We start from the raw sequence: 15,009 nt of genomic DNA, 5'->3' as shown, positions 1-15,009 counted from the left end.
ACCACTCAGGGAGTTTCGCAATGCGAGAAAAAGATGGTAATCGCTTGGTATCAGGTCAGGACGCTATGATGGATCCATTAAAACATACTAATCAAGCTCCTGGAGTTTCTGGCAAGTCATTATAGACATGTGTGACTAGATGGATCACAGCACCTCTTCTGTTGGCTAATTCTGGACGTTTCTGGTCAATCGCTGACTTCAAACAATCCAATTGTCAACAGTAGATATCTAAATTTGGTGTATTGCACTAAATTTTTTAAAATTTAAAACTTAAATAAAATTGCACGTATTTAGCTATTACATTATCGGCTCCATACAACAACATTCACAATTTCGGCGCTCTGGCTAGCATTTTTGTCTTTATGGAAGAAAAAGTTTAAAAATGTACCCAGTTATCTCTTTGTTGATTTCCAATGTTAACACCCTATAACTCAAAACGAATGGAACAAACAAAAAACATCAACATAATTTTGTTCAGTGTGAAATGTCACCATTACAACGAGCATAAACTTGAATTTGAATGATCGATAGCGCGCGAGATATTGATCACTGTAGCCAGCTACCGAGAAAATATTGGATTACTTTTTCCCCAACCTAACATATCGATTGTTTCTCAGCGGTTCTCGACGCTCTGAGCAGAACTAATCTCGTAATCAATTCTAGATCCTTGAAATATCGAGAATTGAAATGAAATTTCACACTAGGAAAAAATATAAATGACGGTGACGGAAATGCAGCTTGAGTCGTACTTTCTCAAAATTCAAAACATCTACATATGATAAACTATGATATTAGGGGGTCTCCGTAGCCATATTGGTTGCGCGTTCGCTTAGTAAGCGATCGATCGTGAGTTCAAAACTCAGGGCCCTCATTGACCATCTTTGTGTTGTTACAGAATAGCTACGTCCACGCAACAATCATCAGCGATGGAGATCGATCCACGGTCGAAATATAAGATCGATTCATCCATACAACTGCTCTGCTCTGCAAGACACAGCGGGCTGCTGTTCTATAAATAACTCAACAATGATCAATCAACTGTCTCCGCTGTCCGGTGGTCCAACTGGATAATGGAAGAACAGAAAGAATACCCTTACGCCTAAATGGCTACTGTGTGAATGTACCATATGTAATGGTATAGAAGGAATACTGGCGAATGGCAACTGTGTAATGTGCTAATTATAGATATGATAACCATGTGACATGTACACGATTAAAATTCGGCTCTGTTACAGCTTAAATGCTAATGAGCCTTAAATAAATAAATGGGATAAAAAAAAAAACTATGATATTCGAGGGGAATGTTCGCCGAGACAAGTGTTCCATTGACTGGTTTCTCTTACAAATTTTCTCTACCCTTATCCCCGTCCAAACCACTCCCACCCATTCGAAATGGAATGTGTGGTGCATGATAAGACAACAAACAGTGGACCTTATTGTGTGAGTCGAATCGACCTTCGCAAATTGCATACTTTTAAGCGTTTCTGAAAAGCGAAATATCAGCGATGCAAAACAAACTAATTCTCTAGATGTATGCAGCAAACAAAGCAAACAGTTTGAACAATTATGACAGCTACACTAATAACCTTCACTCGGTCGATGCTACCGAATTTGGTCAAAATAATTCTCGCTTTTGAAAAAAATCTATCTGCTTTGATCGTTTCTATTCACCAACATTCTATTTTTAAATAACTCGGCGGTAAAAGCATTTCTTGATGTGTTCGACGATCAGGAGTGTCGAAGAGAACCTCGTTTATCAAACTATGTGCCAAAACTGGCGTACAGCCTGTCTGCAAAGCTGTGGTTATCGAGAAAGTCAATGATGAGAATCGATCAAAGCAGATAGATTTTTTTCAAAAGCGAGAATTATTTTGACCAAAATCGGTAGCATCGACCGAGTGAAGGTTATTAGTGTAGCTGTCATAATTGTTCAAACTGTTTTCTGCATACATCTAGAGAATTAGTTTGTTTTGCATCGCTGATATTTCGCTTTTCAGAAACGCTTAAAAGTATGCAATTTGCGAAGTCTTTTACAAAAGTTACGCGATAAATATTTAGCCTATTTTTGACATCCTCAAAAGTGCTATCCACTCACACTGGTAAAGCATTTACTCAAGCGAGAGGTGAGTTTGTACATATTTAATATATATTCCATAAAGAGAAAGAGAGAAACTTATGAGACACTTTGCAAATAAGCACTCATCAAAGGTTTCACGTGAGAAAACAGTTCTGGTATATCTTTTCTGCTAACGCTAGTTTGGGTGTTGACCTCAGTAATATATTCCGACGTACAGCCTAACAGGAACCGACAAATATTTTTTCCAAATCCGACCTTTGAAAGCGTAGCATTGCGGAAATAAATCCAGTTATGTTTAGTTAGTATTCCAGTGTTTTTATTTCATCAAGTGCAAGCAATATCCAGACGCCCTTTTACAAGATCAAAATACTAATTTTTACCAAATTCTGAACTTTTAACTCCTTCAGCCGAAGGATCCGCCGTTCCCGTCAATGATGCGAAATACTAAAACGCATTCTCAGAGCAATACCACACATTTGAAATTTGTGGTAGAAATTTTACAATAGGTAAATAATCAATATTGAAAAAAGCATTTTTTCCGGGTACACCGAAGGTTTGAAAAAAAAATCACGCAAAAACTTGTATGAAATACTAAAGTCTTGTCCAGTTAGAATCCGTACGGAAGAAATCATTTATATCTCGGAGATAGAATGACATACAAAAAAGAGTGATCAACCAAAAGAAAGATATATTCTTGCACTTTTACAAAAAAATGTCCTTAAAATTATTTTTCTTCATTTCTGATGAAACTTCTCACTTTTCTGGTGATTCCTCCCATCAAACGTTGCACAGCGGCAGTGTCGACCTCTGTGGCCAGTTTTTTCCAGAATCTGGTCATCCCTGCAGCGTCCCGAGCCATTTTTCCGGTCTTCTTTAGCTTCCGCTTCATAATCGCCCAATATTTTTCAATTGGGCGGAATTGGGGGCAGTTTGGTGGGTTGAACTCCTTCTCGATAAAATCCACCCCGTTGTCGCGGTACCACTGGAGAACCTCCCGGCTATAGTGGCAACTCGCTAAGTCAGGCCAAAACTTAACGGGACCATTGTGTGCCTTTATGAAAGGCAACACACGCTCCTTCAGGCACTCTTCCTTGTACAATTTCGAATCCATGGTCTTTGTAGTGATGAAAACCGGCGTCTTCGCACCACAGGTGCATATACCCTGCCAGATCATCATCTTCTTGGCAAATTTGTCCATGAACATGAACTTGAATTTGGCGGGGACATCGCCTCGTGCCGTGGAAAGATAAAATTTTTGTCCCGGAAGTTGGCCGAAGTCCATTTTTACATAAGTTTCGTCATCCTGGAGCAGGCATCCATGGTACTTCGTTAGTACCTGATAATACAACTTACGAGCGCGAGTTTTCGTCACTAGACTCTGCTTCATCGTCCTATTTGGTTGCTTGATTGCTTTGTAGGAATGTAGTACAGCTCGGTGAATGATTCGTCGAACGGTACTACGAGCGGCACCGTATTTCTGAGCGATATCATGTTCGGACAGTCCAGGGTTTGCTCTGACGGTTCTCAACACCTTCCAATTCAGCTGACGATCGTAGGTTCCGCTTCGACGCTTCTTTTGAACCGCCCGGTCCACGCTGTTCCGCTCGCGGAATCGTCTGAGCACATCACATACGGTAGTTTTAGCGATATCCAACTGTTTCGCGATCTTCGCACCCGACCACGTTGGATTGTCAACGTGGGTGTGCAAGATTAATTTTCTTCTTCTGTCTTCCATGTGGAATAACTCCGGACTTACGGCACGAAAAAATTTGAAACTTTTACCACCAGAAGAGGAAACATTTGTAAACAAACCGCTGTAAAAACTTTCTTGCAGCGGCCACTGACTGTGCCGCTGTAAAATGTGCAACGCGTACGGATTCTAACTGGACAAGACTTTATGCCTGTCATTTATCTAAAAGAGTTGTTAAGAGGATGTGACAAACTGCAGAGAAATTGTTGTTTTATGCGCTGGTTCGGAATTATTCGAGATAATTAATTTGGATTACATCTCTCATTCTTAGCGTTCGATAAAATCAAACGCAAAACTTCAATGTCTCTGCGAACATTACTTCTCCTAGGCTTGGTAATGATTGACCAAATTAAACCGGGTTGAAATAGAATGAAGATACAAATCGGTTGATGATTGGACATCAACTACTCTGACACTCACTTTGACACTCTCGGGCTCATAAACTGTCCAGTATCCGTTTCGGGACATGGAGAATAATGGACTCCCAGGTAATCCCTTGTGGTGGACAGAACTCATTCAAAATGCACCCCATTTCGTCATCTGTTATGGCAAAGGATACGATAGGAACAATTGGTACTCCGGGTAGGTTTTCAATAGTTGTCAGCGTCTGTCTACGTTTTGACCAAAACGAATTGAGGCAGAATTTCATCATTTTTGTACACTATTCCGAGCATTGAGAAACAAAAGTCTCATTCTCAATCATAGAAATTAATCCCAAAGGTCTAGCATGCAAATGATGAAGAGGTGGTATAAAAGATATTACATTATACATAAATGAATGAGTTCAGGATCCCAATGTGGCGTGGGAACCATGGATGGAATCTCATCTGGGATGTTTTCGGATTCGTCATAGGATTCATGGATCAGGAGATCTTCACTGGTCTTTTTTTTTCCGCACCACGAGTTGTTATGGTCTATAGTCTTTGCGGGGTACCACATCTGTTGGATACTTTTCTGCTCGAATAAACTTCCATTGGGCATTTTGTGCCTGGTTGAAAAACTTTATCTTGATTATTTGGTCAGTCGTTGAAAGGGTATTTCTAAGTCGGGGAACATTGCTTTTCGAGCAAGTGATGGAAAGGATATAGGGTTTTAGAATCGCCAGGACATACGGCTGTTGGGATATTTGGCAATTTATTGCAATGCAATCACACCAACGGCGAGGTTGCACAGCGTTCAAAAATGGCACAGTTTTTCAAGAAACTTGTCATATCGTATGTAACAGATGATTAAAATAACTTGAAACTTATTCTATTTCTTCGTACAAGCCAAGATTTGCACTGTGAGTAGCGAACACGTTCATATGCAAAAAAATGAGAATTCAAATGATAAAATAGACCCAAAATGGCTATGTATATCAACTTTTCATAGAACTCTCTACACCTGAGTCGTTAATTCCTTACACTTCTTCTTCTTCTTCAATGGCACTAACGTTCCTAGAGGAACTTCGCCGTCTCAACGTAGTATTACTTGCGTCATTTTTTATTAGTACTTAGTTGAGATTTCTATGCCAAATAACACGCCTTGAATGTATTCTGAGTGGCAAGCTCTAGAATACGCGTGATCACAGTGCAAGTCGGAGGAAATTTCTTTGACGAAAAATTCCTCCGACCAGAACGGGAATCGAACCCGAACACCCGGCATGTTAGTTATGACGCTAACCACTCGGCCACGGGAGCACAATTCCTTACACATTTTGGGTGAATAACCGAGTTAAAAATTGTAATTGCTAGGAATGAAAGTAAATACCACTGTCACATAATTGCATTTTTAGTAGATGTCATCCTATTTCCACTAGTTTTAAAACCAGGACTTCGTCGAATCCCTAGTTTCGTGTTTGAGCGACCAGCAGTAATCTGCATCCGTCCTCTAGCAAGAACTAATTTAGAAAAACAACAATCTTTACAGTTTTTACTGTCATCAAATTTGATAAATGTTACGAATAGTTGAGATTACATAATACACTCGACAAAAAAATTAGAGGAACAGAGTGCGAAGTCGGAAATTTTGAGTTATTTTTGACATACTGTATCTTCGTGAAAAATCAACGCATATCGATAGAAGGCACATCATTTTGAAGCTACAACTTTCAGGTATTAGAATATTTTTCGTATATATTTTTATCTTGGTGTGTGTAGATGTAGTGGGCAACAATATCGGGAAGAAATGAAAAATCGATTTTTCTTTATTTTTACAAGAATATTCTGAACTAACACAATTGTTTGCCAACCAACTCAATAGCAAATCCAATTAACCTCATCAATTAGCTTTTGTTTTGGTTCCGACAACGTTCCTGTACGACCTTCCCACACAGAGATATTTCAGTTTGAATGAAAAATCACCCCTTCGTCTTTGATGATGAATAATTCAATTAGCAACCATGGCACCGCAAATCGGAAGGCAGCTTTGAAAACTTCAATAAATTCTGCACTAGGATAATTTGTTACTTTGACGAGAAAAAAAAATATTTAAATTTTTTGCATTGATTTAAAAAAAGTGCCAAAAACAGGATTTTCATAGTGTTATAGTGTTTTACAAAATTCACTGTAGTTGTGCAAATATCACAGTAAGTTCTAATATTTGCAGGCAAATTTTTAGCCTAGTGTATTCCCTAAACATCTGTGAACGTTTCATATTGATACGCTCAGCCGTTTTTTCTAGCCGATTTTTCAAAGTTTGGAATAAATTAGAGGAGCATTCAATCGCAAATCGTACCAGAAGTATAAAATCCTACGCGACTCTCAGAATGAACGATTCGTAACTTTCGTCTTTATGAGTATATAGGTGAAGAGTGCGTGTATGTGTGGAAATGCGTATGAATATGGGTGAGTATCATCACTCCTTACAATTTTTGTACCTGCAAATGCATGAAAAGGAAAGATACGAATCGTTCATTCTGAGAGTCGCGTAGGATTTTGTACTTCTGATACGATTGCGATCAAATGCTCGTCTAATTTACTCCAAACTTTGAAAAATCGGCTAGAAAAAACGGCTGAACGTATCAATATGAAACGTTCACAGATGTTTAGGGAATACACTAGGCTAAAAATTTGCAGGAAACATTAGAACTTACTGTGATATTTGCACAACTACAGTGAATTTTGTAAAACACTATAACAGTATGAAAATCCTGTTTTTTGCACTTTTTTTTTAAATCGATGCAAAAAAATTAAATAATTTTTTTTTCGTCAAAGTAATAAATCATCCTTGTGTAGAATTTATTGCAGTTTTCAAAACTGCCTTTCGATTTGCGGTGCCATGATTGCTTATTGAATTATTCATCATCAAAGACGAAGGGGTGATTTTTCATTCAAACTCAAATGTCTCTGTGTTGGAAGGTCCTACAGGAACGTTGTTGGAACCAAAAAAAAGTTGATTGATGAGGTTAATTGGATTTGCTGTTGAGTTGGTTGGCAAAAAAATGGGTTAGTCCAGATTATTCTTGAAAAAATAAATAAAAATCGATTTTTCATTTCTTCCTGATATTGTTGCCCACTACACCTACATACACCAAGATAAAGATATATGCAAAAAATATTCTAATACCTGAAAGTTGTAGCTTCAAAGTGATGCGCCTTCCATCGATATGCGTTGATTGTTCACGAAGATACAGCATGTCAAAAATCACTTAAAATTTCAAACTTCGTACTCTGTTCCTCTAATTTTTTTTGTCGAATGTAGATAGCTTTCTATTTAACTTCTTAATTTTTTCCTAGAGAGGAAATTAACTCTCTCACAATTTCTTTTCATAACATATTCATAAGGTTTCCAATGAAAATGGTCATCTCGAGTTTCAAAAAGTTACCCCATAAAAAATGTTCTCCACCTCGAAAAAACACCTCAATCGGACTTAAGGGAGAGTGGCGCAAAGCGGTCAAAGTTTGAGTTTTTTTTTTGAAAATCGGAAAATCACCCAACGGGGTTTTCGAAAAAAAAAAATTTATGCCAAATGTCTTAAAATGGCATGTAACGTCGAGATCTACTGTCATCTCGAAAAAAAAAATTATTGTCAAAAATTGGCATTCTGGGACTGGGACGAAACGAAAAGTATGGTTTTGGGTGCCAATAAAAATAGTTAGCTCGATTTTTCATTCGGAACTTGCTACGAAATGTCGATTTGCACAATAATATACACTATGCAAAATATTAGCACATTCGGACTTCATTTACTGGTGTAACAAACGTTAAAATTTGAGTTTTTTTTGAAAAACATAAAATTACCGAAAATCGAGGGTTTGAACAAAAATTGATGACAAATGTCTTAAAATTGCATTACTCGTCGAGATTTACAATTATCTCGAAAATTTGTTTTTGTAAAAAAAATGTTTTTTTTTGGCACTTGGTCGTTTTTCCGTCTGAAAAATCGATTTTTGGAAAAAAATTTTTTTAGGTAACTGTTAATCTCAACGTGTCATGCAATTTTAATTTGGCATTTAATTTTTTTTTAAAACCTCGATTTTCGATGATTTTTCGTTTTTAAAAAAAAACTCAAATTTCAACGTTTGTTACACCAGTAAATGAAGTCCGAATGAGCTAATATTTTGCATGGTGTATATTATTGTGCAAATCAACATTTCGTAGCAAGTTCCGAATGAAAAATCGAGATAACTGTTTTTATTGGCACCCAAAACCATACTTTTCGTTTCGTATAAAAAAAAACTTAGTCCCAGAATGCCAATTTTTGACAAAAAAGAATTTTCGAGATGGCACTAGATCTCGACATTTCAAGACATTTGGCATAAAAAAAATTCGAAAACCCCGATTCCCTTTACTCCCCCCTTGGGTGTTTTTTCGATTTTCAAAAAACTCAAACTTTGACCGCTTTGCGCCACTCTCCCTTAAGTCCGATTGAGCTGAAATTTGATATAGGGTGTTTTTTCGAGGTGGTGAACATTTTGTATAGGGTAACTTTTTTAAATTTTAGAGTCGATTTTTTCCCATACATTCATTGGCAACCTAATATTCATATTTTATCAGCCTTTCAAGTTATAATTTTTGGAAAAAAATATCAATAATTCTCTATACACCCTCATGAAAAGTTAGAATAATTGTGTTATTATTATTATAATGGTATTCTAAATATTATTATTAGTTTGATAATAATGGAATCTTGGGAATTCCTACTTTCAACTAGATATTCTTGAATGAAATCAAAATTTTTCTCTAGAATGTGAAACTATATCCCAGTCTAATCGATATGCATTTATTCTATATTTGATCAGGTATTAGATCCGTAATAATTCTTTCGGTCGTGTAAATTTAAAATGTTCAAATTCCGAAGTAGATTATGGAAAAAATTGAAAAATATTTTTTTTAAATCAAGCCATGGAATTGACCGCGTTTCTGAAATTTCGTACATTGAAAAATTGCAACGCGTTTTACATCATTCCTAACTGTTTTCAGCTAACTCAAATTGAGCAATACATTCCCTTGTGAAATACATGTAACGTCAATATGTGTTAATATCAGTCATTTTCCTAACAAAAAAAAACTGTATTACGATTGATGCCCCTGTTTGAATTGTACAGTCTCGAGGTCGTACCTTCTATTAAGTTTATATACTTTTGTATTGATTATAGTTATTTATATTTCTTTTTTCTTCCCACCACTAACTTCTCCGCATTTCCAGAAACGACTATTGGGATTTGCTGCTCGAGAATCTGAACATTCACAAGTGGTAATAATGGTTGTGTTGGTTGCATCTGTCCAAGCCAGGGCAATTTTTAGCTTTAAGTTTGACTTTTTTCCTTCTTGTTTGCTTCCATTCTCGTGCTCACCATTCTCACCTGCCAAATGCCACAGCCAAAACGAAACGATACCGCTCTCGCTGCGGTGGCTGGACGTGATTTCTGTTGTTTTTATTTTCGTGACATTTGCATTCGCCCCCTGGATCTCTTTATCATGTCACAGGAGAATATTTAAAGCACATCTCAGCGCAAACACACACACACACGCTCATTTATGTATGTGTAAACCGAATTGGTGGGAATTGAATTCGGGGTCTCGGATGTGTCCTGTGTCCCACAAAATTGTCATCTAACAGACAGTCTAAGTACATTTCCATCGTTCCATCAGGGAATTGGAGATTGTAACCTGGTTTCCTTCAATCCCCTTTTTTTGTGTGTGTATGTGTGCTTTGGCTCGGGTCCGATCTGAGACCAGTTTTGGGACCGACTTTGCCTCTCGCTTTCCATGTGTTCTTAACAAATCGTTTGGTTTGCGAAGTATCACCATGAATCACAAACATCCGTCTCCGCACGGAGAGATTTTTCGGTTTATCGAGCATCAAGACTGAGTGAGTGAGTAAAGTGTGTCCCTTGCTTCTTTGTTAATGTTGTTTTCATTAGACATAAACTCAATTGACAGTTGTTTGTAAATCGAAAAAGGAAACCATTTCAAAAGGCAGGAAGTAAATACCGCTCCAATCGGAACAAGCTTTCGAATCGATTTCCACCGTAATTCGATTGGAGCTTTCTCTTGCTCCCAATTAACCTTCGGGGACTTGTTCGGCCCAAACCAGCACTTCCAACAAATCGAAGAGGCTGCAAAAAACAAAAATCCTTTCCTCACTGAGTTTGCCTTTGATTACAACATCTGCTCAAATCTGAGCGAATCTTGAAAAGGCAACAATATCCCTGAGATGTTTCCGCTGGGTATCGATACAGCTAATCTGCTAATCAACTGACATTAGCGCCTTGTGGCTTCAGTTGCTTGGAAACAAAATGCTTCGGGGCGCTATCGAATTGAATTGCCGATTGTGAAGGGAAACAGAAATGGAAACATCATCCAAAAAAGAGCCGTTAAATCATAGCGCGTCTCCACGGTTTGCTTTCCAGAGGCGATAAGCGACCATGCGTCGCCATAGAATTTTGGCGATATAAAAAAAAACCATTTCAAACATTGTTCGTGCAAACGCATCAAAAACAGCAATCAACACTCGTCGGCACTATGCCACAATAAAATTCACACCCACTGCAGACCCAACTTTATGCGATATCTTGGTTTATTACCAATGTCCCTCCTATGTCTGCTCGATGACATAAAAAAAAAGTTTCCGCTGTTCTCAGATCCGCAAAATTTGAATAAATTGAGTCGTCGTGTGTCACGCATAACCTTTCGACCATTCACGAAATTGGGTGCCGAATGCTGAGCCGAACCGAGGCGCAGCAAACAATGTGCTGAACAAGAGCTTTTTGCGGTGAAAAATGTGAAAGCCAGGAAAATGGAAATAAATCGCTGAAATTAAAAACCCCGGCCAGCGACCGTCGGACCAAGGGACACCATACATCTTCCGATGACGCCGACGACGATGGTAACGAATAGAGGGAAGAATTTATGGCGAACCAGATTGAATACGATATACGACGAGTGGATTTCTTCATTGAAAGTTCGGCTGCGGGATGCCCTTTCAGGACAAAGTGGTTTTTACAGACGAACTCACGCTGTCTCACACACAGAGAGAGAGAGAGAGAGAGAGAGAGAGAGAGAGAGAGAGATGGACACGGATGGAGAAATGTTACACCACCGCCATGTAATGGGCTTCATTTCCCTGAAATTACAACTGAAGTCCATTACAGCTCAGTGGTCGTCGCCCGTTCCTCGGCTAAGACGAACGCTCATTTGGCCATCGACCGATGATGACGACGAAAAGACGTGTAAGTGGATTGTGGGATAAAGAATCGCTTCTTGTATGAAAAGGCTTACACAGAGGCTCGGGATGCTCGTCTTGCCGGAACTATTCGCATAATAAGTATGATGCCATTCATCCGAGCACTGATCCGGGACTATTTTTGGGAGAGCAACCCGCTGCGAATACGAGCGGGAAAACACACAAAAGCTTTTCGCATCCGGGTATTTATTTTCCGTCTTTTATTTCACTCATCGGTTATTACTCTAACACTGTGCAAACGGGGGGCTGCTGATGAGTTGGGGATGAATGTTGGATGGGAGAGATAAGTTATGTCGGAATTGAGTGTGCATTCGCATCCAAGCATGATTGGGACACTTATTCTGCACATCCAAAAAGACGCATTGTTTTTCTTTATGCAAGTTGAACAGGTGTATTGAAACAATATTATGAAAATTAAAAAATATGCTTCAAGTGTACAATTTTATTTCCGACGCTCTTTGGTGAAATACGTAAACTTATTGTGAGTAATTTTTCATACATTTATGTTTCGAAGTATAGACTTCGCTTTCTCTATCTTTGGTACAAAGCAAATTAGATTGACATCATTCGAGGCAATCCGCAAAACGTTTTTTTTTCTATTTAAAAAAAAAATAACAACTTGAACGATAAAACAAACCGAATCGTTATATATTTGAACATAGACCAGGCATTATCGGGAAGCCGTGCATCCACTAAAATAAAATAATCTAAACAATTTTAACGCTTATCCAGAAGGGTGCATCTTCTCGTTTGGTACATGGATTCGCCCTTCCCTAAAGGGCCTGGCCCGGTAAGGGAGAAAAAACTGCCCCCAAAACCAAATCACCAGCCCTATGGAAAATATTGTATAGGATATTAAATAATAAATTTAACTGTGTTCCTATGGCTTTTCATGATATGTGTGATTTTTTTCACTGTTGCGCGGTACAAAAAATTTTTTTTTTATATCTTCAAAGAGTCTGGCTGGGGGTCTCCGTAGCCACATTGGTTGCGCGTTCGCTTAGTAAGCGATCGATCGTGAGTTCAAAACTCAGGGCCCCCATTGACCATCTTTGTGTTGTTAAGAATAACTACGTCCACGCAACAATCATCAGCGATGGAGATCGATCCACGGTCGAAATAAGATCGATTCATCCATACAACTGCTCTGCTCTGCAAGAAACATCGGGCTGCTGTTCTATAAATAACTCAACAATGGATCAACAACTGCCTCCGCTGTCCAGTCTAACTGGATAATGGAAGAACAGATAGAAAACTCTTACGCCTAAATGGCTACTGTGTAAATGTGTACCATTTGCAATGGTATAGAAGGGAATACTCTAACGCCGAAAAATGGCAACTGTGTAATGTGCTAATTATAGATATGATAAATATGTGACATGTACACGATTAAAATTCGGCTCTGTTACAGCTAAAATGCTAATGAGCCTAAAATAAACAAAAAGGGATAAAAAAAAGAGTCTGGCTGGATAAGGGAGTAAAAAGTCCCCCAAACCAAATCACCAGCCGTATGGAAAATATTATATAGGGTACTAAATAAAACCTTTTTGGCAGTAGTACCATACATTATATCCTTACATAGGATCTATGGTGAAAAATGCACCTATTCGTTTTTTGTCACGCCATTCTCAATAGCTTTGAGACAAAAATATGATACAAATACTGAAAGTACATCTCCTACCTTATTATCGATCAATATTTTCAAACAAATTTTTCATCAGAAAATCAAACACTAAAAAAAATTTAAATTATTTTTTATTTTAATTTTTTTTTTGCAGACTTATCTCACTTCTTAACTAGGCGAACCTAGCCAGAATTTTCACCTGCCCCCGGGCTTCTGAATGCCAAAGGGGGACTAGGCTCTGCGGAATGCACATATCTGCATGCTCGTGCTGTTTTAGTCCTGACCGAGGAATTGTCGGACAATCGCGCAGGTGCTAAGGATGACCGACTTTTGGATGCCGGCCAATTCCTTCTCGATGTTCAACACCTTTAGCGCTTCCAGAAGTGTCTTCGGGATAATTCCAGTTCCAGAGAGAACGACTGGAACAATTCTTGGGACCTCGCTTAGCCCCCACAGTTCCTTGAGCTCCACGGCCAATGGTCGGTACTTGTAGATTTTGCGACCGTGGGTCTCCTCCAGATTCTGGTTCAGTGGAATAGCGACATCGATGATGGTGACTTTGCGGTCGCTCTTGTCGTAAACCATTATATCTGGCCGGTTGTGGTGGATCGAGAGGTCGGTCAGAACAGTGCAATCCCAGTACAGCTTGAAACGTTCATTTCCAGGACAGATGCTGGCAGGTACCGGTAGTTTGGTACGTTGTCTTCCAGTAGAGCACATTGGAGCGCCAGTTGTCGATGAACAATACGGGCCACGTTGTTGTGGCGCTCGGTGTAGGCTGCGTTGGCCAAAACGGGACAGCCTCCCATAGTGTGCTCTATGTTTTCACCTGGTTGATGGCACATCCGGCAAATGTCATCAACGTCTTGATGCCAGACGTACCGCCTGCAGTTTCTCGTCGGCATTATCCTGTCCTGGATGGCTATCATGTCGGCTTCTACTACTGAAGAGAGTTCACCACGCGTTAGCCACAGATTAGATGCGGCCTTGTCGACGTGTGGCCGGTCCAGTTGATGGGGGTGGGCACCATGCACTGCCTTCTGCTTCCAAGCTGCAATCTTCTCCTCCACTGTCTGCAGATTGCAGTTGAGTTGGTACTCCGCTTGCGCCAAGTGCAGAGCGCTGTATCCTCTGTCGGCGGCGCAGACAGCCCGGTATAGCGCGTTTTGGTTGGCGCGTTCTGCGAAGTACTCGCGCAGTTGTCGTACCTGGGCAACACACAGTGCAGATATGTCGACTATTCCAAGTCCCCCTTCTTTGCGTGGCAGTGAAACTCTCTCCAGTGCCGATTGAGGATGGTGCATTCCGGCCTCTTTAAATGCTTTCCTCATCCTCCTCTCAAGGTCCTCTAGGTCAGTTTTGCTCCATTTGACTACACCAAAACTGAAGGTCAGCAGGGGAACCGCGAATGTGTTGATCGCGCGTACCTTGTTCCCCGCGTTGAGGAAAGTCCTCAGGACACAGTTCACTCGACTCAAGAACTTGTCTCGCAGCTCCGTTTTGATGTCGGAGTGGCGAATCCCGGTGAGCTGTCGGAATCCAAGATATTTATAGGATTCGCCATGAACCATGTCTCTTATGAACTCGCCGTCATAGACCTCGTAACCTCCGGATTCGGTAAGCTGCCCTTTCAGCAGATGGACACAGCGGCACTTGTCAAGGCCGAACTCCATGCAGATGTCCCTGCTTATGTCTTCGACAACCCGGATAGCTACACCTAGACGCTGACGTGAATCAGCGTAGACCTTGAGATCGTCCATGTAAAAGGTATGGGTCACTTCTTCGTGGGCGCCGTCGCCATACCTTATTTTATAGCCATGACCGTTTCTATTGAGCGTCCTACTGAGGGGGTTCAGTGCCAGACAAAACCAAAGCGGGCTGAAAGAGTC

General features: G+C 39.7%; 1 protein-coding gene across 27 annotated transcripts in view; it reads left to right on the top strand.

The window, feature by feature from the left end:
- The window catches only part of LOC129771300 (potassium voltage-gated channel subfamily KQT member 1), a 1,095,885-nt gene that overhangs the window by 838,195 nt on the left and 242,681 nt on the right, over nucleotides 1–15,009 (top strand). The window contains exon 11 of one of the 27 annotated variants that reach the window (XM_055774802.1): nucleotides 9,457–9,504. The exons of the other annotated variants lie outside the window; for them this stretch is intronic. Coding sequence (XP_055630777.1) covers nucleotides 9,457–9,504 — 48 coding nt within the window. The remainder of the gene's footprint in view (nucleotides 1–9,456; nucleotides 9,505–15,009) is intronic. 27 annotated transcript variants of the gene reach the window in all.

Source organism: Toxorhynchites rutilus, chromosome 2, assembly GCF_029784135.1.
Source record: "Toxorhynchites rutilus septentrionalis strain SRP chromosome 2, ASM2978413v1, whole genome shotgun sequence".
Taxonomy (NCBI): domain Eukaryota; kingdom Metazoa; phylum Arthropoda; class Insecta; order Diptera; family Culicidae; genus Toxorhynchites; species Toxorhynchites rutilus.
Note: the sequence above shows the minus strand (reverse complement) of the source record. Positions and strands in the feature narration are given on the sequence as shown.